At 52.8% G+C, this 24,228-nt stretch overlaps 1 protein-coding gene across 2 annotated transcripts; it reads right to left on the bottom strand.

Moving 5' to 3' along the window:
• Positions 1-1,000: 1,000 nt before the first annotated feature.
• On the bottom strand, positions 1,001-22,655 carry Gramd1a (GRAM domain containing 1A). 2 transcript variants are annotated; one of them, XM_036173944.1, is made up of 20 exons: positions 22,313-22,655; positions 15,462-15,678; positions 14,599-14,619; positions 13,842-13,926; positions 13,633-13,736; positions 13,453-13,548; positions 12,291-12,371; positions 10,966-11,078; positions 10,564-10,714; positions 9,951-10,149; positions 9,234-9,377; positions 7,404-7,522; positions 7,178-7,320; positions 5,933-6,036; positions 5,669-5,842; positions 5,502-5,589; positions 4,761-4,772; positions 4,298-4,405; positions 4,086-4,206; positions 1,001-1,467 (listed from the first exon to the last, which is right to left on the bottom strand). In XM_036173944.1, the coding sequence occupies exons 1-20, from the start codon at positions 22,318-22,320 to the stop codon at positions 1,375-1,377; spliced, it is 2,181 nt and encodes a 726-aa protein (XP_036029837.1). In that variant the 5' UTR covers positions 22,321-22,655; the 3' UTR covers positions 1,001-1,374. The 2 variants fall into 2 exon arrangements, with proteins under 2 accessions (XP_036029837.1, XP_036030629.1); XM_036174736.1 differs by lacking the exon at positions 4,761-4,772.
• Positions 22,656-24,228: the final 1,573 nt, after the last annotated feature.

Genomic DNA, 24,228 nt, shown 5'->3' with positions numbered 1-24,228 from the left:
TCTCCACACCAGTTTCTTTTCCCTTCCAATGCTGCGGTAAAGAAGTTTTGGCTCCCTCTGTGCCAAGTCCCGTTAGGAGCCACATTCTGAGCCTGGTGGTACAGGCCTGTCACCCGGCTCCTCAGGGGACTGAGCTAGGAATACAAGTTCCAGGTCCTCCTGGGGCTTTTCTGGGTGCATTCAAGACCAGATAGCGAGACCCTATCTCACAGTAGAAAAGAAATTAGAGATCTAAGTCTTAAATCTGATTAAAGATGGCCTACACCTTTAATTCCAGTCTTGGAGAGGTAGAGGCAGGCAGATCTCTGTAAATTCAAGGCCTGCTTGGTCTATATAGCAAGCTCCAGGAGAGCCAGGGCTTCATAGTGGAACCCCGCCTCAAAGTAAATAAATAAACAAATAAATAAATATAAAATTTCAAATTAAAAAAATGTGAAAAGACTGGGGATGAGCTGGGCAGTGACAGTGCACACCTTTTATCCCAGTACTCAGGAGGCAGAGGAAGGCAGATCTCTGTGAGTTTGAGGTCAGCCTCCTGGTCTATAGAGTGAGTTCCAGGACAGGCATCAAAACTACACGGAGAAACCCTGTCTCGAAAAGAGAGAGAGAGAGAGAGAGAGAGAGAGAGAGAGAGAGAGAGAGAGAGAGAGAGAGAGAGAGAGAGAGAGAGAGAAAAGAAAGAAAGAAAAAAAAGAAAAGACTGAGGATGTAGCTCTGTGGTAGAGTGCTTGCCTAGCAAATGTGGGGGCCTTAGGTTCGATCCCCATCCCCAAAGGGCCACATATACTGACTTCAAATCTCTTTGATGGCATATCTCAACTGTGGTCCCCTCCCATGTTGCTGTGCCCCCATTAAGGGGCTGTTAGGTATGCAGACCATCTGGGGCAGCTGCTCTGCACTAGAATAAGGCAGACCTGGCATCAGAAGACAGGGACAGGACACTGGTATCGGCACCCCAACAGTGAGTAGGAAGCCCCCATCTGCTCCACAGGCACAGGCATAGCTATTTCCAACCCTTTATTGAGTTGTCATCCCCAAATAAATATAATACATTAAACCCAGAGATGAGGGTCTCATGCACCCCAAAAGGTGCCCCCCACAACCCCAGCTGGGCAAAATAAGTTAGTTGGGGGAAAGAGCCTGCCAGAGGCCAGGCCAGCTCCCTGGCTGCGCAGGCAGTGGCAGCTGGGTTTGCACACAGATCTAAAGTGCATCTTGGTTCTATGGTCCCCAGGTCTGTGTGGCTCTTGGCGGGGCCACTGGGAGGGGCGGGCAGGAACCTTCCAGTGGCGTTCACACCGTGCCAGCAGTGGCTGCCAGGGTTCCGTGTGTCCTTCTGTCCATTTGGGGGTACGGCTTTTCGGTCAGGAGTCCTCAGGGGAAGCTATCATCAGGCTGTGGCTGAGTGTCCAGAGGAGGATCTGGGACAGTAATTCCTTGATGTAACTTCTCCAAGGAGAATTTCATCTGCCGGAAGAGGAGGAGGTAGGATGAGCACACTAGATAGATATGCTATCTTGCACGGCCACGCTGCCTGATAACTTCTCAAAGTACAATCCTGGGACCCAGGTGGTCTGGGTTCAAATCCTGACCCTGCTATTACTAACAGTGGGTACATCCCTTCACTGTTATGGGCCTACTTTCTTGCCTGAAGTATGCATAATTAAGATCCCAGCTTTATAGGATTGTATCAGAGACTAAGGGATGCTAGAGTCTGGCCCACAGTAAGTTCACTAGGCGACCTTGACCAAGTATCTAGTCTTGAACCAAAGGATGCCACACACCTCCTACATCGCATCCGCTTACAAAAGGGGGACAAGATGTTTGTTACTTCTTATATCTCAAAGGGCTCCCACAGGCGAGTGTTGAAAAATCCCCACCAGATGGCGCTGTTGGAGAAGGCTGTGGAGCCTTCAGAAGTAGGGCCTAATTGGTTACTTAGGTTATGGTGGGAGGCATTTGAGAGTCAAACCGGACCACTAATTCCACTTCCTGATCTGTTGTTCTCAAGCTCCCAGGGCACCCACCATATGGACAGCACATCTTGAGCCTAAAAACGTTTCCTCTTTTTATGGTTTGGCTGTGAAATGGCCCGCACCTGGGCTCAAGTCCTTGAACACTTAATTCTCAGCTGGTCGGGAGGCTAACTGGTGGAGCTAGGCCACTAGGGACAAGCCTTGTGGATTATAGCCTGGCTTTTCTTCAGGTCTCTGTTTCATTTCTACTTCCCGATCCCAATCTAACCTGAGCAAGAACCAAGCCACTAATGACGTGGACACAGCCTCCCCAACCACCATGACAACTGTATCTAGAAGCCGTAAGGTAAAACAAGGCTCCCTGAGTTGCTAAGCGCTGCCACAGTCGGGGGGGGGGCACGGTGGGGGGGGGGGGGGAGGGGATCAACCAGTTCACCTTGCATCTGCCACAGATGTTGGTCACAGTGAACTTCCTGCAAGGCTGGCTGGGGGACAGGTCACTTCCGGTTAGTGGCGCCAGCCAGCCCAGCTATGCCAAGGCTCTTGCTCTCATTAACGTGTGACAGTGACTTGGGATTCTCAGGAATTTAGGGAGAAGGAAATAACCAAGCTTGAACTCAGGATTGGGGAGTCCTGCTCTGCTCTCCGTGAGCGAGATGACCCTGTCTCAATTTCCTCCCTACTCCGTCCTGTGTGCCCTTTCCACTGAAGCATCTCTCTGGGAACTTGGTTTTGGGGTGCAACAGTGTCCCTAAAAACTGGAGTTTCGTTTTTAACCTGTGCTGGAGGATAGAATATCCTTAGTTTTGTTTTGGTTTTCTGCCCCACACCACCCCATACACAACATATAACCCATGTGTTGTGCGTGCTAATCAAGAGCCCTACCACTGAACCACATCGCCAGCCCCTTACTAGAGGATTCTAGGCAGGGGCTCTCCACTGAGCCACACCACCAGCCCCTCACTGGGGATTCTAGGCAGGGCTCTACCACTGAGCCACACCCCAGCCCCTCACTGGGGGATTCTAGGCAGGTGCTCTACCACTGAGCCACACCCCAGCCCCTCACTGGGGGATTCTAGGCAGGGCTCTACCACTGAGCCACACCCCAACCCCTCACTGGGGGATTCTAGGCAGGGGCTCTACCACTGAGCCACACCCCAGCCCCTCACTGGGGGATTCTAGGCAGGGGCTCTACCACTGAGCCACACCCCAGCCCCTCACTGGGGGATTCTAGGCAGGGGCTCTACCACTGAGCACACCCCAGCCCTCACTGGGGGATTCTAGGCAGGTGCTCTACCACTGAGCCACGCCCCAGCCTCACTAAACAGTATTTCTGTCAATCCTCTCAGTTCAGCTCTGATGCCCTTAGGGACCAGATAAAGCCAGTCTTCTCCCCATTTTCTCATCTCCCTCCCTGTCATAGGCACCCCCACCCCAGTACCTCACATTTTCCTCAGTCTTCCACAGCTGCTGGCTGCAATCCTCTCAGGCCTAAGGGCAACACTGTATTGAGCACCTACTGTATGCCTGGGTGGGGCTCACCAATAGCAAGTCCATGAAGTGTTTACAGTGTGATTGGCTCCACATGGCAGTGCGTTCTCAGCTCCTAAAGGATGGCATTGCTCCCTCATGTTCAAAAGATGCAGACAAGGCTCCAATGAGAGTCACTCACATAAGGTCACACAGCAGAGTCCGACCTTGGCTGTCTCCTGAATTATACATCAACCTCATTTTGGAGATGGGACCCAAAAGCCCCTGGGAGGGCACTCCTATAAGCAGACCTGAGCCCAAGAAGGCAGAGGACCAAGCCCAGCCCAAGCTGGCCACTCTGATCTGCTGGGGGAAGGCTGTGCAGGACCCCAGCAGCTAATAACAGAGTGCTAGCCTCTGCGTGTCCCCCAAACCCACCTGCCACCAGCAGGAGAGAACGATGGGAGCCCACTACAGCCACGTAGCTGGACGCAACCACACCTGAAGGACATTCCTTCAGGATGTGATAGTTTTTCCCTTCCATTCCATGGACCTCCCTAGCAAGCTAAGAGGTCAGTACTGGGACTGGCTTCCTTGTTTTATGATAGGGGATATTGACCCCACACAGCTGCCTCATACCTCATCCAGGAGCTCCACGGATGCTCGAAGGATCTGCTTCCATTTGTGAACCTCAACGCTGTGGAAGTGTTTCTGCAGAGCCAAGATCTCGGCCCACTCAGTGGCTGTCCGGGGGAACTTGCTGTGGAGATGCAGAAACCAAGTGAAGGGTCCTGGCTGCTTCAGTCCACTTGAGCTCTGTCCCTAACCCTGCCCTCAGGCTCTCTACTTACCCCTTGGCCAGTGCCAGGCTGTGCCAGGACTCAAAGGTGTGAGCCGTTCTCTCGAGAGCCCAGAGACGGTAAAAGAGGAGAGCGTTGAGGGCGATGAGGACAATGAGGCTGCAGACAGAGCCAGATATCAGGGCCTGGGATCGGGATGCCCTCTCTGGTCTGGCTTGGAGCTCTCCACTGCCCCCAACACACTAGTGTAACCATACCTTAAAGAGTACCATGACTACCCACCCTTTTCCGAGGAGGAAAGAGGCTCAGAGGGGTGACTGATATGCCTAGGGGGTCACACAGCTCATAAGCAGAAAACACGGGGTTCACATTCTGACCTATGTCATGCCTGCATGCTTGCTGGCCACACTACGCCATCTTCCCTGGAAGAGCCAGGGACACTGGACAGGGAGAGAACGCTGCAGGGGGATGAGCTGCAGGGGTGAGGGGTAGCAGGGGAGAATTCAGGGCCTACCTCACACAGATCCTGCCGAGGCAGCAAGGGGAAGACAGAGATGTGAGAACTGCCCAGGACGGTGCTGGTGCCCAGCCCTCCTCCACCCAGGACAGCTAGCTCTGAGTCCGGTAGACAACAGGGTTCCTCCTGGGTGACTTTAGGAAACTGACACCTCGAGAGGCTGAGCGTGTGGTCTGGGTCACCTTGAAACTGGGAGATTTTGCTTGTTTTTCCTCAGAGGTGTCCCTCTATACATGCTGTCCTCCAAATGCCAAGCCCCACCGAGTCTCAGCTGGGCCATCTCAGCTTCCCTGAATCTTCGCTGCCCTGGTCTCCCATATCAGCCCAGCTCCATCCCTCTGGTCTGATGGCCAATCTCCAACTTCCCCACCACTCCCATGGGCCTCTTGGTCACTGCTGCATCTCTGGCCTCATCCAATTCAGGATTGGGTGTAGAAAAACCAGAGTACAGTGTATCCATGACCTGACTCCTTTTGAGTGGTTAACTCCACATATTATGTCTCTTCTTCTAAAAATTTCTCCCATGGTTCCCAGGGTGGCTACTGTCCCAGCAACAGACTTCTCTAAGACAGATGGATCAGCACGTGGGGACTCTGCTGGCCACACCCTAAACTCGGTCTCATGCAATCCTTCTGAGTTAAGCCCACACCCCAACAAAACCAGAGAGGCCCAGAGAGGCCCAGCCCTCCATCCATATCATACAGCCAGACTGCAGATCCACGTCAGTGCCTTACTCACACAATGCTGATGAGAACCAGGGCACTGGGGATGCCTGCCCCAGCGCCCTGATCTATGGATGGTTCCGAGAAGCGAGAGCTGAGGGAACCTGTGAAACAGCAACTTGGGGTGAGCCAGGCACACCTCAGGGAGCACCTCCTCCAGTTGCCCACCTCGACATAACGCACCTGAGGTGTGTATGCTGGCCCGGGTGCAGGGGTCCGGGTCTGGGTGCTGAGGCCCGTCTCCATGCCCCCTCCAGCTCAGGGGCCGCTTCCGCCTCCGCAGGCCTGACAGTAGTCCACGAGCATCCTTCCCACTTTCCTCCAGGGACAGCTTCTCTGCCTTGGCGAGTTCTCTCTCTGAGGGACAAGAGCTGGCTCAGGAGCTGGCTCAGGATGTCTGCACCAGCTGGGCCACAGCCCCTGCCCCACCAGCCTTCAGTCCCCTACCCAGGTGGTGGAAATAGTCTTCAATACCACTCCATGAGTTCTTCTCAATGAGAGACTTCACAAGGCTCCACGGCTGCTTTCGGTAGCGAATCTCTGAGGACACACTAGGATGGGGACAGGAGGGGAACCCAGGTCAGGTCTCTCGGAGGGGAATCTATGTACCCCAAACTTCTAATTCAGAGAAAGGTGTTTGTCACTGACAAACAGTCCTTCTTGTGGTTCAGGCTAAACACCTCAAGCCTAGGCCTCGACCTCTTCAGCTTTTTCCATCCACACTTACATTTAAATCACACAGCCTTTGCTTTTGGGCTGTCCGGGGAATTGAACTTCCTACCTGCTAAGTAGGAGCTCCATGGTTGAGCCATGCCCCCAGCCCCTCCCTAGAGGATTCCACAGCGGCCCTCTTCATTTTTTTTTTTTTTTTTTTTAATCTTCTTGCCCAGGACAACTTTGAACTCACTCTGCAGCCTTGACCTTAGGATCCTCTGGTCCCAGCGTCCTCAGGGCTGAGATTATAGGCCCTGCTTTCCACCTACAATACCTACCCAGAACCCACCTACTGTCTTTATGCCACTCCTGATGACCTGGCTCCTACCTCCACACCTAGACAACAGAGTGGGAGGCCTCCTCTTGGTCCCCCTGCCCCCTTTTGTAGCCAGAAGGAGCCTGTGTGTGGAGTCCATTCAGAGTCATCTGTGTTCAGAGCCCTGCCCTGGATGCACCTCGCTTCAACTGATGGTGAGTTCCACCATGAAACCTTGCAAAGCGTCATGAACTACCATGGACCTTGGATCTCACCTTCTCCTTCTCTACTCCAGCTACTCCCATGCTCCTAAGGCCTTTGTACCAGCCATTCCTGAGGGAAAGCCCCCTCCTCTGGTTATTGTGAAATACTCCTTTCTCAGAAGACCCTTCCCAATCACCAGAGTCAGGGAACAACCCTCTGCCCCTCACTCCAGCCTCCTGTGAGGTGGTGAACTGAGGAACGTTCTAAAATCTCTTAATTCACTGGAATTTCTCCAGTAGAGTTTGGGGGCCCTAACGGAAGGATTGTTTGTGTCCCCCAGGCCTACAATAGATGTTCAATAAACAATTGAACACATGAACTATTCCATTCACTTAATATACACTTCTCAGTTCTCCAATGACCTCTGCCAACGGTGGTCCCTGGGGTTACTCTCTGTCCTCCGCCAAGGTGGGAAGTAGCCCTGAGATGAGGTAAAGATGGGGTACACTTGGTCTCACCGAAGCCGGGCCTTGTTCCGGGCCAGACCCAGGATGCAGTAGCGGTGGGCAGTGTAGAAGTAATCCTGGTATGGGATGCCCTGAGTGAGCACCTCGGAGTCCACCACACACCCGCCTGCCTGTGGGCCACGCCGGAACAGTGTCTGTGGGGAGCAGAGGGGCAGGAGGGAGGTCAGGGCTGCCTCACACATCCACCCGACCCAGGCGGCCACCTCACCCTGCCCACCTGCGTCTCCACCACAGAGGCGCTCTTGGGGCCTAGCGGGTTGCTAATGGGGATAGTGTAGGTGAGGACTCTGCGCTGGTGGCATTTGCTGTCGCTGCTCCAGGGGCTCAAGGTCACATCTAGGGGAAGAAAGGGGAGAATAAGGACAGTATTTTCCTTCCTTCGCTGCCAGGCTTTGGAGACTCGGGCTTTCCAGAGGGTTCTCGTTCTCTGGGGATTTGTCCCCAACTGCACCACCCTACCCCTTGTCACATTCAGTTGAGAAGATAAAACGTTTGGACTACAGTGACAATGACAGCTGGGGCACTTCTGACCCAATATTTCTGACCCCTTGTGGAACCGCCTCATCCACTGCTGAGGCCTTGACTCTCCAAAGCATTAAATGAGGTAATCACAACCTCTGGGACACCTTTTCCTGGAGGAACTCTCACACCTACCAGGCCCCACACTGAACTCAGTACCTCTCCAATTCCACCACCCCTCATGCTCCCAGTGGAGTCCTAGGCTTTGACTTCCCTAACATGTTACCTCTATCGTCTGGGGTGGGGGTAGGAGCGCGTGTCCGCATGTGTGTATTTATGCCTGTGTGTGCTGATGAGTGCAGCTGCACGTGTGTGGGTGCACATGGGAGCCTCTTCAGACGCACCCACCTTGTTCTCCTGAGATGGGGTCTGTCAATGGCCTGATGCTCACCAGCTGGGGCAGGTTAGCTGGCCAGGGGTCAACCTGCTAGTGATGGGAAGCATGTGCCACAGTGCCCAAATTCTAGTGCCCAATTTTTAGAGCTATTTTATTTTTAGTGTTTTGTTGTTGTTGTTGCTGTGTGTGTGTGTGTGTGTGTGTGTGTGTGTGTGTGTGTCCCCACATGAGTGCAGTACCTATGGAAGTACTGTACTGGATCCTGCTAGAGTTACAGGCAGTTGTGAGCAGACTCATACGGGTGTCAGGAACTGAACTTGGGTCCTCTGCAAAGTAGTACATGCTCTAAACCTCTGAGCCATCTCACTAGCCCCTTCAAAACATTTTTACTACATTTATCTATGTATCTATCTATCAATCTATCTATCTATCTAGCTGTCCATCTATCTACTTATTGGCAGAGCATCTATCTATCTATTTATTTATTTATTTATTTATTTATTTGTTAAGGGAGCATCTATCTATTATCTATCTATCTATCTATTGGGGGAGCATCTATCTATTATCTATCTATCTATTGGGGGAGCATCTATCTATCTATTGGGGAGCATCTATCTATTTATTGGGGGAGCATCTATCTATCATCTATTTATTTATTAGGGAGCATCTATCTATCTATCTATCTATCTATCATCTATCTATTTATTGGGGGAGTATCTATCTATCTATCTACCTATCTGGGGAGCATGTGTACCAGGGTACAAGTGTGTCAGAAGACAGCTTGAGTAGTTAGTTCTCTCCTTCCACCATGTTGGTTTGGGGTAGGCACTTAGCCATCTTGCTGGCCCAATACCTGACTTTATGTGGTTCTGGTACGTGCCTGGGCCTTCATGCTTTCATAGACAGCACTTTAGAAACTGTGCCATCTCCCTAGCCCAGATCTCCTGTCTTCTAGTCTCCTGGGGATTGTGTCCAGTTTCACTTATTTCTGCCTGCTCAGGGTTCTACCCAGGAATAATATCTAGTTAAAATCAAGCCCCCGACATTCCATCGTTCCCCAGACCCTTAGGAGGCTGAGAAAGCAGACACCACACATCCGACCACTAACTTGATCGGTTGGAGTCCGTGCAGTTACGGCTGGAGGCACTTTTCTAGCAACTACGGCACGGTAGCAGCCGCGGCACACCTGACCTGTGAACTTGCACTGCTGCAGGAAGCCCTGCAGGAACGGCGAGTCCGAGAAGAGCATCTGCTGGAGACGCTCAGCACCCACGTGGAAGACAGAGTTGATGAGGAGACGGCCAGAGAGGTCGGGAAGCAGGGCGGCCAGATCACCTGGGAGACAAAAGGCTCCTCGTTATGTGGGTACACCCCTCGCTTCCCCTGGGCCAACTGTTCCTCCTCAGGCCTCCAGGGTGGAAGGGCAAACTCATCTTCCTGAACAAGAGACACTCAGGAACCTGGAATGGTACTCAACCCTTCCTACCCAATAGACTAGTCTCACGGTGGGCACACACCCCAGCCCAGCCAACAAAAGCCACCACCACAGCATCCACTGGCACAGACCCCTACAGTCAATTGGAGTCATTTGTCAAACCAACTGAAGCCAAGTCTGGGATTTTTGCTATAGTTACTGTGCTGTACATCGTCAGGTGGCCAGGCCTAGGGCTCTGTCTCTGTGCTCACAAGAGTAAAGTCTACCTGAAAATCAGTACAGAGACAATGAATGTAACCAACTTTACAGCCTGCCTTTTCAGGCCACATAACCTTTAATTCAGGGCACAGGCACACCGTTTGAATGGCATCACTTGCCACCTGCATGTCCTGCCCTGTGTACCAGTGCCTCCCCTATTACTGGCCCCAACTTGGGTATAACCAAAGCGAATGAACTGGGGCCCCCTGCCTCACCTTCCTCCCCAGTGGATGAAGATGAGTTACTCGTGTCTGTCAATAGTTCCTCTCTGGACAGCAGATCCAAGGGGCCCAGGGATGTGGGCCCATCTGGTGGGGCCGGCTCAGTACTTGGAGGTTCTGCTACTGGGGTCACTGGCTGGCTGGAGGAAGCATCCAGCTGACTGGCTGTCGGTTCCTCCTTGTCCTCCTCGGCCTGCAGAGAAGGGCTCCATCCAGCCTTCTCACACCTCGATTCCAACCCAAGGGTTCCCCGTGGGTCAGCGAGTTTGATAGACTGTTTTAGTGACCAATTCTGGAGACGTGATATCTGTACCTGGGGGCTCCTGGCTAGTTTGCAGAGGCCGCAGGACCACCCAGGGATAAGGGCTTATGCCGATGCCTGGCCTACAAGCTATACCACCCACTGTCTCCTATCCATCTATCTCGCTCCCCATGTCCTGCCTTTCCTCCTACTCTGCTACATTTCCCTCTACTTATCTTGTCTGTCTTCCCCTTCCACCCACCCCATCTCATCCCTCTGCCAAATTCCTGCCCTCTACTGATCTTCCATGCTCCTTCCTCTGTTCCCAACCTCTCCATCCCTCTCCACAAGCATCCACTTGCTCACCCCGTGGTCTGCATCACTGCTGGCTCGAGAGAGGTTCGGGGTGACCCGGCCACGCCTTGAACCTACAGGGCTTGGCTCCTGGCTGCGGTCAGCTGCCCCTGAGGCGGTGATGTCGCTGAGTGCAATCACATCTCCTACGTCTTTGGGACTCCTGCAGGGGAAAAGAGGAAGTGGGAGATGGCTGGATCCTCAAGCCTCCATAGGCTATGTTCACTGTGTTCTTCTCCCACCCTCCCTGGACGCCCAGCTTTGCACAATAACCTCTGACCACCCAGCACTCAGGAGATCCAGAAAACATTACATTACTCATGTCCATCTGTTTGTCTCTGGACAGCAGATCCAAGGGACCCAGGGAGGTCCCTCAGAGACTCCCAACATCCCTTTGAGCCACCTCCAACTCACCCAAGACCATTCAGTTGCAAGGGACAAACGTAGTCTTCATCTTCACTGGTAAGGCCCAGCTCCGAGCCATAGCACTGATGGACCAGGTGCCAAAGCTCTCGGGGACTCAGTGTCTAGGCATAAGGGATGCAAGGCTGGCATCTCATTCCCACAGCCGAGTCCCAGCAGCTCCCTTGGCTTCCACAAAGGAGCAGCATGGCCACCCACCCCAGAGCCAACTCATTTCCATCTTGCTGGCATCCATCACTAGCCAACCTGTTTTTGCAAAGCCTGGGCCCTGGGTGCTACAAGCCACACCTTAGACCTCCTGAGTCCATGACATGCGGTCCAGGGAAGCTTCCCATTTTTACTGAGAAGAATCTGGAGACTCAGGAAGAGGAAGTCACATGCTCAAGGTCACACAAATGACCCACAAGGATTCAAACCCAGCCAGATTCCAGAAGAGCCCAAGCTCTCACCCCCTATGCTGACCTGTCTCCATCCTCCTCAGCAGCCATGGCCTTCCCACTGCCCACGGATGGGCTGGGCCACAAAGACAATGAAATAATAGCAACTAATGATAACAGCCAGGGCCATGGCAGCTGCTGGCATTCCTACAACCTCTGAACCAGTGCTAACTCAAAGCAGACATTAGTGTGATGCTATCAGGATTTCAGGACGAGCCCAGTAGCCTCTTCAAGGTCACCCAACTGGGAGGTAATGGCACAGAGATCAGAGCCCCCACAATGCCTAATCCACCCAGCCTGGATCCAGCCCGCACCCAGTCCTGGGAGCTCTGAAGTAAAGATGGCCCCACTTTGGGATCAGCCCTAGGCCACAAACAGCTGCTTGGAAATAAGGCTGGAAAGGCAGGGCCTGGACTTTTGTCTTCTGCTCTTGTCCTCTCTGGGGGCACTGCCCACATCCAGCTCCTGAGTGGAGGCCTCTGGTAGTTCTTGTTTTTGAGGATGTCCAGTTTGGAGCTGCCCTGAGGGATGAGCGCCCAGGAGAGAGCGAGGCACACAGCCAAGCAGGGATGGGAGAGGGAGCCTGAGGGTGTGGGTAGTTTTGGTGCACAGGTGTGATGGCTGCTCACCTTCTATGCCCCTCCCTCTCTGCTAGCAGAACCTCATGTGGAGGCTTCCCTTGACACTGGGGACCAGTCTATATCAATTCCTTCCTCCTTCATCAGGGACTTAGACATGGGAACTCTTGGCCTACCCCTGGCAAGACCTTTGGAGAAGCCACAGACCACACGAGGCCTGGTGTCCACAGAAGAGTTGGGAGTTTCCTATTAATTTTGGGGTCCCCCCAGTTACCTCCATCCTGAGCTCAATCATGCCCACCTTTTCAAGCAGCGCATTCTGCCAGAGGCGGAAGATGAGGAGGAAGCAGCGATCACGGGCCCCAAAGGAGGTGAAGAAATGCTGTAAGGAAAGAGGTAAGAGCAGATGTGGCGGAGGGAGCAGGTGCCCCATGGTCGCCGCAGGGGGGGAGGCTTCTGGGAGCTCCCTTCCCCAAGCCTGAAGCTGAGACCACCAAGCCCAATGTGCTTTCGTAGCACTCTTTGTTGTCAGAGATGTCCAACTCCTCCAGCCTCAGGCCAACAAACACAAAGGGAGGCCGGCTGCTGAGCCTTTCCCGTCAGGACCCAGAGGGACACAGCTATCTTTCAACAAAACGGACAAATGCCAGGTGTGCTGTTGTCCCAGCACTAGGGAGGCGCAGGCAAGAGCTGGAGTCTGAGGTCAGCCAGGCCCCATCTCAAAAGCAAACAACAAGGTCTAGGGGGCTGAAGACATGGTGCAGAGGTTAAGAGACGGCTTCCTCTTCTTGCAAAGGACCAGGATTGGGTTCCCAGCACCCACTTCAGGGGGCTCACAACCATCTCTAACTCCAGTCTCGGAGATCTAATGGCCTCTTTTGGCTTCCATGGGCTCTGTAGGCATGTGGTGTATGTATATAAGCAGGACAAACACTCATACACACAAAATAAAAAGAAATAAATATTTTAAAACAAACAAGTCTTTAGACCTAGCATTCAGGAGGCAGAGGCAGGTGGATCTTTTGTGAGTTCAAAGCCAGCCTGATCTACAGAATGGGTTCCAGGACAGCCAGGGCTATGTAGAAAGAGAGCCTGCCTTCCCCCAAAAAACAAACAAACAAACAAAAAAAAACAAACAAGATCTAGGGAATGGCTCAGTGGTGGAGTCTTTATCTGGCAGCTATAAAGGCCTGGATTCCAATCCCAGCTTTGGCTGGGTGGGGGCATCCGAACTGCAGGATTCATGGGAAATTGCAGGATCACTGTGTTGCAGGACATCTATGTGAGGGGACATTGCATAGGAAAGAGAAATGCCAGTCAAAATGAGGGTCACAAGGGCTGCGAGTTAACGGGCCACGTGCAACACACAAAGAGGGCTCTGCTCTGACAGGTGTGTCTGGGTGAGCTGGGGATCCCTGCAGTGATCCTGGTACAGGGCTCCCCGCGTCAGGTCCATCACTCACTTTCTCACTCTCAGTACAGATCTGAATGGCATTGGGGATGAGCTTAGCCGTCTTTTCCTTCTTCAGACAGGTCACTTCCTTCAACTGGATGGAAATCTAAAGACAGCACAGGACAGTGAGAAGAGCCGGAAGCCCCGCCCATCCGGAGGCCCCTCTGTAGCCACCTGTGGCTCAACTCACTGTGGTCTCCCAGCGGAAGATGTTGCTGTAGAAACAGATCCAGTTCTCCGAGAGGTAGAGGCGGCCCTGGAGGAGGATCTCCCGCTGCAGGGCGCAGGAGTAATCTGAGAGTGGTGGAGTGAGACCGGGCAGACATCTGAGTCACCATGCTGTGGCCCGGCAGCCCACAGGCCAGCGGGGAGGCGGGAGGGTCAGAAACGGGGACTCACCCACGATGAGGCGCTCTGCCTCGGGGAGTTTGCTGAACAGTTTTCGGAAGTCTTCATTGCGTTGTTTGTATGTGGGACTCAGCATCTGCCCAGAGGTTTGGGGATGGGGACCCGAGTGCAGAACCCAAGCCCCTATTTGGCCCCCAAAAGCTTTCAATCCCTCTCCTCGGCCCTTGGGGCCTCTTTGCTCATAATACACATGTCACCATAAGGTCACCTGCCACTTACTCACTTTAAAAAAATTTATTTATTTTATGTGTATAAGTGTTTTTCCTACATGTATGTGTGTGCCCAGTGAAGGTAGAGGTCAGAAGAGGGCATCTGATCCCCTGGAACAGGAATTACAGGCAGCTATAAGCTGCCATATGGGTGCTGGCAATCAAAGCTGAGTCCTCTGCAAGAGCAGCCAGTGCTCTTTACCATCTCTCCAATCCTTACTTACTGGCATCATACATGAGCCAGGCTCTGTGCAAGGTACCGCTACCTGCATCAGTAAATCCTACTCAACTCCCAAAATCCCATTGGCCTTTCAAGACTGGGCTGCCGCTTCTCAGGACGGGAGAGGAAGGCTCAGACAGGTTAAGTGGCTTGCCCAAGGCCACTTAGCACAACAGCAGGCATCCCATCTGTGTGTTACACAGAGGCATCTCATGTGTGGGTCTGTAAATATCACGCACTCCCTGACCGCTCCAGTCTGGGGCTCCCTGTAGGCAGACTCCCTCCCACACCTTATCAAGCCCCATGTGCAGATACTCACACTGTACCAGCTCTGCATCTTCTGCAAGAAAAAGAGATAAGTCAGCAGGAGCCTGGTTTTGTTTTAACTCTTTGACTCTTTGGGGGGGCCTGCCACCCAGCTCCCAAATAATCACACAGATATTTATTTTACTTATGAATGCTCAGCCTTTGCGTGGCTTATTTCTAGCCAGCTTTTCTTTTCTTTTGTTTTCTTTTCTTTTGTTTTCTTTTCTTTTCTTTCTTTTCTTTTCTTTTTAAGACAGAGTTTCTCTGTGTGGCTTTGGAGCCTGTAATGGAACTCACTCTGTAGACCAGGCTGGCCTCAAACCCACACAGATCCACCTACCTCTGCCTCTCCAGTGCTGGGATTAAAAGCGTGCACCACCACCACCACCACCACCACCACCACCACCACCACCACCTAGTTCTAGCCAGTTTCTCTTAACTTAAATTATCCCATCTACCTTTTGCCTCTGGGCTTTTACCTTTCTCTATTCTATATGTTTTTCTTTACTTCTTATTCCATGTCTGGCTGTGTGGCTGTGTGGCTGGCCCCTGGCGACCTCTCTCCTCCTTTTCTACCTCCTCCTTCTTCTCTTTCCCTCCTCCTATATATCCTTTCTGCCTGCCAGCCCCGCCTATCCCTCTTCTGCTTAGCTATTGGCCATTCAGCTCTTTATTGGATCAAGCAGGTATAGTAGCACAACTTCACAGAGTTAAACAAATGCAACATAAAAGAATGCAACACATGTCTGCATCATTAAACAAATATTCCACAGCATAAACAAATGTAATGCGTCTTCAACTAATATTCCACAACAGGGATCCTTGTGTTTTCTGCCCTTGCCTCCCTCTCCCAACCCCACCGGAGCTCACACCCACCTTACTGTTGCGGATGAAGTTCCGGCTGCCCAGGCTCTGGGTGCTGGGGGTCCCAGGCACACCCCCCTTCTCTGAGGAGCTATCAGACCCCTTCTCCACCATGGTGCCTGGTTCTGGCTCAGGAGCAGGTGGAGGCCGGCTTGGAGGCAAAAGCTGCAGTCGTTTCCGAAGAGAAGGGGAGCTGCTTGGTGAGCTCCGGCCAGAGTGGGGTGTGGTGCTAGGAAGAGAGAGGAAGAGGAGTAGGTGTGTGGGGGGAACAGGCCAGGGGCAGGGATGAACCTGATTTTAAAGGTGCGTCCATCATCTAGTGGCTCTGCCTGCCTGCCCGCCCACCCACCCATCCATCCATGCATCCATCCCCAAACTTGCCATCTACCTATCAGTCCTTCCACCCACGCACCCACCTGCCACCCACATACTACCAATCCATCCATCAGTCCCTCTATCCTTCTACCCACCTCTTCACCCACCCAGTCACCTACTTCCTGTCTCTCTGATCCGAAGGCCTGTCCCTGAACATCCCACCCAGTACCTCTGCTGCTTCACTGTGCCCCAGGGAATGGTGACCGTACGTCTATTTGAGGGATTACAGGAACCAAACTGTGAGGTCTCTCTAATGCAGCTGGGCACAGTGAGCTCTCAATGCCACTTGCTAGTTTATGACCACAAGTGGAGGTCAGAGGACAACTTTTGGAAGTCAGTTCTTCCCTTTCACTGTGGATTCAGGGGATTGAAGTCAGGCTGTCAGGCTTGCATGGCAAATGTGTTTACCCAATAAACCATTCCACTAGCCCAAACCTGATAACTTTTCAACATTATCTTACTAATTCATTCACAGAGCAAACTTCATGGTCAAGTGACACTCAAAATGCAAATCTAAGTACCTTTCTTCTTAAAGTGTTATGTATTTGTGTGTGTGTGTGTGTGTGTGTGTGTGTGTGTGTGTGTGTGTGTGTTGTTTATGTGCACCATAGGTGTGCAGTGCCTGTGGCGACCAGAAGAGGACGTCAGATCTCCTGGAGCTTGAGTTACAGGTGGTCGTGAGTTACCATACAGGTGCAGAGAGCCAAACCCAGGTTCTCTGAAAGAGCAAGACGGGCTCAGCCACTGGAGCCGTACCTCTAGCCCACACAGCATCTTTTTAATGTCTCTCCTTTCCTTGTCCGTATCTCTAGTCTGTCCACAATCCCACCACCTCTAAACCCACTTCCACTTTCCCTTTCATTACCACGGCTCTTCACTCCAGCCTCCACCCCTTCCCACACACAAGCCACGGAAGTTTCCTTTTGTTTTTGCTCCTGTCCTTCCCCACAGTGTCCCCTCTCCTCCAGCCCGGGAAGGAGGTGACCAGCTGAGTCAGTTCAGGGTTCTCTAAGCCTGGACTCTGATGCGACTAGACCCTGTCAACTCCCTGCCCCATGTCCCTCCTGGTTGTTCCCACCATTCCAGCCTCCTTGTTTTTTAAGCTCCCAGGATCATTCCCACATCTGGGTTTCTGCATCTGTGGTTCCCTCCATCCAAAAAGCCCAGCCACAGCTTCAGCCTAATGGGCCCATCTCTTCATTCTCCACACTCCTCTTCCAAGGTCCCTTAGTTTGAAAATGGCCCCTCGCCCCCTCTCCACTCACCCACACTATCTACACTCACCCTGTTCATTTGTTTACTCAGTTTGCTTATTGCCTGCCCTAAAGCATGAACTTGAGGAAGTCTTGGTTGCTATCTGTATCCCTGGCACCTGAACTAGAGACAGGGCACACAATTAATGCTTAATAAACACTGTGGGACTGAATGAACAGCCCCGAGCTGGCTGGAACCAACGCTGAAACACGGCTTGGTTTTGGTGAGTTTACCTCCTGCCGGAGGCAGACGTTAAGCAAACAGGACATTCTGGTACCTGTGCAAACACTAACTGTAATAAGGGCAGTGGCAGTGAGTGGCAAGGACTTTAAAGGGACACCGTTGTTGACTTCTTATCGGGATTATGTCAAGCACTCTGAGCGATTGACTTTTATCCTTGCTCAAGAACACTGTGCTTGGCCCCATGACCATCCAGCTTTACAGTGGAAACTGAGGCTACAAGTGAGAGGCACTGGGAGAGGGAGGCACAGCTGGTTTCTGGGAAGGACTGATCTATTTTGGAGTACAACAGGCATCTCCTCTTTCAAAAAGTTTTTCAGAATTTGGTTCTCTCCTTCCACCATGTGGATCCCAGGAATCAAACACGGGCGGCTGGGTTTAGCAGCAAGCTCCTTTACCCATTAAGTCATCTCGCCGCCCCCACGGTGTTTCTCCAAATGTTTATCTCCTGTCCAATCTTTAGTACATGCCGGTCCCTCTGGTCCAACTGTCCTTGCTCTTCCTGACCCTGCCTTGGGTCCCCCTCTTTTTTTTTGCTGAGCTAGGAATTGAATTTAGAACCTGGTGTATGCTTAGTGGACATTTTATCACTAAGCCACCCCACCTCCTGCACACCCCTCACCTCACCCCCATCCCTCACTGGGGGATTCTAGGCAGGGGCTCTACCACTGAGCCACACCCCCAGACCTCCTTTACTTTATATTTTGAGGCCAGGTCTCTCATTAAGTTGACAGGTTGGTTTTGAACTCACTCAGTACTCAAGGCTGGGACTGAACTTTCGATTGTCCTGTCGCAGCCTCCTGAATAGTAGTTGGGATAACAGCCTGTGCCACCATGTCTGGATGGTGTTTTGATTAATTTTTTTTTTTTTTTAAAGCTAGGGTCTGGTTGGCATTGCTTTTGTAATCATACCAAGAAATCACTGAGAAGGTGGTACTTAGTAGGCTTATAGGCCACACTACTGTTCCCTGAAAATTCTTACACACACTTCAAGACTCTGGTGCACCCTCCCTTCTGCGGGTCTCCACACCCTACTGGGGCAGCAGTCACCCAGCCATGACTTTTCTGTGACGACAGTTCCATGGGCTTCTAGGGACAAGCCTTGGCGATGTCTTAGCCCTATAGGGACAAGCCCACTCTGCCCTAGCCCTGCTCGGATGAGGTGCAAGAGAAGGAGTCACGTGATTCTTAGAAAGTAAATTCATTTAATAAATTATGTGACAAGAGAAAAGATATAAACAGTGGCCTGGGCCATTCCCTCTCCTCCTGGGCCAACCCAGTGTCTCCACTCACTATGCTGTGGTGTCTGAACTCAGTCTGCTCCAACATACAGCCCAAGAAAGCCTATGGCCACATGGGGCATATCAGAGCCTTCCTGGTAATCGGGTTTTCCCACCCTCCTTACCCCAGGAAAACCCACAGCTCTTCCCTGGCCCTCACTGGCTGAACTTTCTCTCCCCTGGTTCCTGCCTCCCCTCTCCCTTCTGCTCATATGCTCTTTCCCCACTGGATATAAGAGGAACTCAGTCTTGAGCTCAACAGACATATCTCCATGCTGTATTTGAAATTGTATAGCCCCTTGCCGACCCCTCACCTGCTCTGTTCTCAGAGCATCTGACAGAGATAAGCTGCCCCCTGGCTCTGCATCCTTCTCCACATTGCCTAGCAGGTGCCCACGAATAGGCACCACCATGACATGAGTGAAGCGACCCTGCTCGCTAGTTTCCTCCCAGAGCAGGATTTAAGCACACTTGAACTCAAAGACTCAAAGGCTTCCAGTCTCAGGGCCATGATGCCTGGAGGAGGGGGGGGGTCTGAACCTTCCCCAGCCTCCCTTTCACCTGGAGTTCTCACCTCCTAGTGCTAGAAGCCACATGACATGTAAGGCAAAGGGACAAAGAAGCCATGTGTAACGGCTTTCCCTCCGCAAGGTTGCCACCAACCTTCCTGGAGCTGTCCAAGAAGCTATGCTTATCCTGGAGAGACCTCAGCTGGTGCCACAGGCCTTCCTGCCTCTGTCTCAACATACATGAGCACTTACCCTGCAGCTGAAGCTGGAGACACAGTTCAAGCAACAGATTCCAACTATCTCCCAGCCGGGACTGGCTGCACTAACCAGGGGGTCAGAGCATCAGAAAAAAAAACCACAGAAATCAGGACAATAGCCTTTCACCGCCTGCCATTGCGATAAGGCCCAGGACACTACCACCAACAGCACCAGGAACTTGTCTGAAACGCAGATTCCGGCCAGAGGTGGTAGGAATGCACTCCTGGTAATGCAGTACTCCAGGGCTGAGTCAGGAGGATCACAAGCTTGAGACCAGCTTAGGCTGAATACCAAGATTCAGTCTTAAGAACCTCAGAGTTGGGGGTGTGTAGCTTAAGGGCCTTGAACCCACGGGTGAGGGCCTGGGAGCATGGCTCATCAGCAGACTGTCTAGAAGTCACCAGAGAGGAGCTGGGGTGTGAGTCAATAGAAGCCACCCATCAGGAGCTGAGGGTATGGCTCTTCGTCGAGAGTACTTGCCCAGCAAGTGCCAAGCCCTGGACTCCATCACCAGGACGGCCACAAAACAAAACAGAAATATAAATCTAAAGGCTCTCTTCTGCCCTCCCCACCAGAAACCTCAATTTACAATTGAATACACACGGAATTTTGATAGAACCATTAGGCGCAGCAAGGGTTACTTAAGTGAGCCAGACTGCGAAGGCTTAGCTGGGCAAGGCTCCCTGAGGCCAAGGGCTAAGGACAAAGAACAGAGCTGGCAAAGTGTGGGAGAAGACAGTGCTAGACTCACTCAGGACATCAAGTTCAGGGCCAGGACTGAGGCTGGCATGTCTGAGACTAGCGGATGGCCAGCAGAGCTGAGGAGGACACACAGGCTCCCAACACAGGCCTGAGGACCCTGGGCCGCTGTCCTGCTTCTAGGGAGAAGATGACCCTTCCCGTGGCCTCTTCTCACCCCTGGCCTGTTCTGAAGCCCCAGGTCTACCAGAGGGAAGGCAGGAGGCACAGACAAGCCAAGCTCATCCCCCAGTTCCTGCTCCTGGATGGGACAAAGAGGAAGTTCTCAAGGGCCGGCAGCAGAGCCCTAGGGCGGCCCAAGCCTGTCAGCCAGTCCTGGCAGGGTGAAGAAGGGAGGGGTTAGAAGTGGCGAGAGGACCGTTATGGGGCGGGGACTGAGGAGGAGAATGGGTTTCCCTTGTGTAGGATGCTCAGGCCTCCTGGGCCTCAGAAACTGCCTCTAGACAGAGGAGCAAGAACACACAGGTGTGTAGGGAAGGAAAGTTGGCTGAAAATACACTGTGTCATGGGCAAACTTAGCTGCAGGTAGAAGAAGCCTATCTCTCCCACCTGTCTGTCACACACATAAACAACCACAGCATTGTAAGTGTGTCATACTCATACACAAAATGCCAGAAATATTACACACACACACCAAAAACATGCTATAGCCACACAATGAATTCCAAATTCATTCATAAGAGAAACACAGAAAGTTCAAGATAAATTAGCTTAACATATACAGCCACAGGAAAGTTTCAGAGAGACACTGAAGCCCGGAACGACAGCAAAAGCCACAAAACTAACTACTCACACAGCACACAGACCCAGACATGCACCTCTAACGTAAGTTAAGTCATCTGGTCAACCTACACATCCTGACTGTAAACCACAAAGGCTAGTTCTCAAGGGATGAAAAATGGAATTGTCAGCTGTCACAGTGACAGAACCCTGACGTTCCCATAGCCATGGGGGACTCGGGAATAATGCAGATAGTGAAGTGAGGCCTGGGAGGACTTTACAAGGCAGTTAAGGTTACACCCAAGGTCCCAGGAGGGAGGGAGGGTCCTCAGCCAAGAAAGCCACAAGAGGTCTCTCTGTCTCTATTCACAGACAAAGCCACAAAGGGTCTGAGAGGCACACAGAATCTCCCACACACCCAGAGACACGCAACAATGCCAAAATGGATACATAGGAACCTTCCCATGGATGCCACAGACACACAACAATGTCACAGGTGGACACATACAATTTCTTCTTGTCCACTGAGTCAAAAGACTTTCAAAGGTGGATGACAGGCACACAGCCGCAGATTCCCAACCACATGCACACATACTAAAATCACAATGGGGGCTCACACAGCAACAACTCACAGAGACCCTTGGAAGCATGGTGTAATTCATGGTAAATTACAGGCAGAGCCAGCCAAGGAATACTGTGACTTAGGTACACTTGGAGCCCCAAACCCACCTCAAGACACTCCAAAGTCACAATGAGGCACAACCTCAGAATGTGTAATTTGCACATGGTGCCACAAAGAAAATGAGACAGGCTTCTCACACAACCATGGCGGGTCCAGGAGGCCCCAGATGCACTCAACCCGGTAGCCATCACACACAAGATGATAGGTAACATGCAGACAGCCACACAAACACTGCCCCAAAGGATCCCAGCTGTTACACACACACACACACACCACTCAGAGCTCAGGCACTTCCAAGACACAATCACAAACGGAAAGCCGCGGGCACAGGGAATGAAGCAGGAGTGTAGGGGGGGATCAGGTTGGAACACACACGACCCCCACCCCGCCTAAATCTCAGGCTCAAAGAAGCTTCCTCCCCCAGGCGCCACGAAAAACGGGGACCACCAACCCGAGGGACTGCGGGGCCTGCCAGTACTGAGGGGGGTGGGGCTGCTCGCGGTGGTCCCTTTATCGGGAAGCCGGGTCGGCCCCCATCAAGAGGGACGATCCAGGCCTGGGGGAGCACCCCGCTGCCCGTGCGTGTCCCAGGCCGGCCGTGACGCCCCAAGCTCGGGCCTCGCCGCCGGGCTGAAAGACCCCACGCACTCCGAGACACGTGTCTCCGCTCCCGGTCCCCATCGGGGTCGCTCCTACATGCACGAGCTTCGGGAACCCGCTTCGGTCCCCTGCCCCGGCCCGATCACGCCGCCGTACCCGCTTCCCACCCCGAGATCCGGTGCTTACTCGAACATGGATGCGGCGCCCTGGCTGCAGGGCAGGACCCGGCCGGCTGCGCTGAGCTGGGCCTCCCGGGCCTCGCCTGCCTCGGCCGCCGCCCCCACCGGACCCCGCGGCCCGCACAAAAGGCCGGAGCCGCCGGAGGCCGCCGCGGCGTCAGCGACACCCCCTTCCTGCTCCCGCCCCGCGCGTCACGGCACCGCCCCCGCCGGGAGGGGGACCTGGACGCAGAGCGCGGGCCTCGGCCTAGAAGGCTTGGGAAAGAGTCCGGCGGGAGACCTGCACCGACCAGTGGACAGAAGAAAATTTCATTAAAATCAAGCAGCTTTGGCCAGGCGTGAGAGAGCACGCCTGACATCTCAGCACCCGAAAGGCTGAGGCAGGAGGATTGCCGTGAGTTCAAGGCCAGCTTGGGCCATATAATGAAGTTCAGGCCAGACAGGAATACAGAGTGAGAACTTGTCTTCGAAACAAACAAACAAACAAACAAACAAAAGGAATCTAAACGCCCTAGCTTCTCCCCCTAGGACTTAGAAGAGTCCCCGGGAGGAACCGGAGAGGTGGTATCAGGCTGATGCTGGGAAGAGCAGGTCTGGGGCGGAAGTTTGGGGGAAACCGCAGCTTGGGGGGGCGGAAGGCCTCTGCCTCCTCTCCCCACCCAGTCCTCCAGCCTCAGTTCCTGCCTTAGAAGCTTCCACTTGTGTGGGGACTTCCCCAGCCTAGTCCTGCAGCCCAAATCAGACTCCAGCCCACCCCTGAGAGCCTGGGCAAGTCCCTCAGGCCTGGGTAGCCCACTGCTCGGAAGCAAGGGGTTTCCCCCAGAACAGCGCAGGGGCAGGGCTCATCAGCGCTTTTGATACTGGGAAGCTTGCCTAGCCTCAAGACGGGAAATGACCATACATTGCAGTGTAGGACGAGTTCTTGTGCCAGCCAACCCTGCATCCACTCTGAAAGCCAAGGGTGGTTGTCCTTGCTGGAGAATGCAGTGTGAACCCTAGCTTTGGGACCCAGATGGCCAGTCCTGGGATTTCTCCCTATTCCTCCCCAGGCTCTTGTCCAGCTGCAGCAGGCCTGGTGCTGCCTTGGTCAGCTTCCATTCCTGCCCCCACTCTGTTGCCACTTGCAGCCAGAGAGCCTGTGAACAGCCAAGTCCACCCCTTGGCTTCAAGCCCTTCCCTGGCTCCACCTTGTTCCCTGTAATATCTAAGTGCTCACCTTGGTGTCTAGAGCCCTCCTGATCCGGGCCCCTCTCACCTACCTGTATGACTCGGCCTCCTCCTTTGATTCCAGGAGTCAACCTGCCTCCCTGCTCCTCCCTCTTGCCTTCAGCCTCAGGACCTTTGCACTGCTATCTGACCCTTCTGCACTAGGAAGCTCTTCTTGCACGACTGCCTTCCCTCCTTCCGCGTCCGTTGCTCGTTTTATACTTCCGTTGTGTGTTTCCTCTTTGAAAGGCATTTGCTTTGGTGGTAAGTGCGTGGGGGTAGGGTGAAGGGAGGGTCAGAATTTCATTATGTAGCCCAGGCTGACCTCAAACTCACTGTGTAGCTGATGCTGGCTGGCCTTGAACTCCCCCCTACCCTCCCCACAGACAGAGTTTCTCTGTGTAGTCTTGGCTGCCCTGGAACTCACTCTGTAGACCAGGCTGGCCTCAGCTCACAGAGATCCTCCTGTCTCTGCCTCCCGAGTGCTGGGATTAAAAATGTGTACCACCAAACCTAGAAACCTTTCCATTTTTAAGTAGAGAATATTTATGTTAAATGGCCATCTGTGTCCCTACCACCATATGCATTAAGTATGCATTAAAAAGTCTCTTTAATTTGTTTAAAGATTCTGAGTTATATCTAAGGACAATGGAAAGTCATAAAGGGTTTAAGTGGGAGATTTGCATATCAAAAAGATCACTCTGGACTTCTGCTTTT

Source organism: Onychomys torridus, chromosome 1 (assembly GCF_903995425.1).
Source record: "Onychomys torridus chromosome 1, mOncTor1.1, whole genome shotgun sequence".
NCBI classification, from domain to species: Eukaryota; Metazoa; Chordata; class Mammalia; order Rodentia; family Cricetidae; genus Onychomys; species Onychomys torridus.
Note: the sequence above shows the minus strand (reverse complement) of the source record. Positions and strands in the feature narration are given on the sequence as shown.

Bases quoted from the DNA above. Each gene is read 5' to 3' on its own strand.
- Gramd1a (XM_036173944.1), bottom strand. The intron at 13,737-13,841 runs GTGAGTCCCCGT...CACCACTCTCAG, and splicing joins GGCAGAGCGCCTCATCGTGG to ATTACTCCTGCGCCCTGCAG. The intron at 10,150-10,563 runs GTGAGCAAGTGG...CCTTCTCTGCAG, and splicing joins GCAGTGATGCAGACCACGGG to GCCGAGGAGGACAAGGAGGA.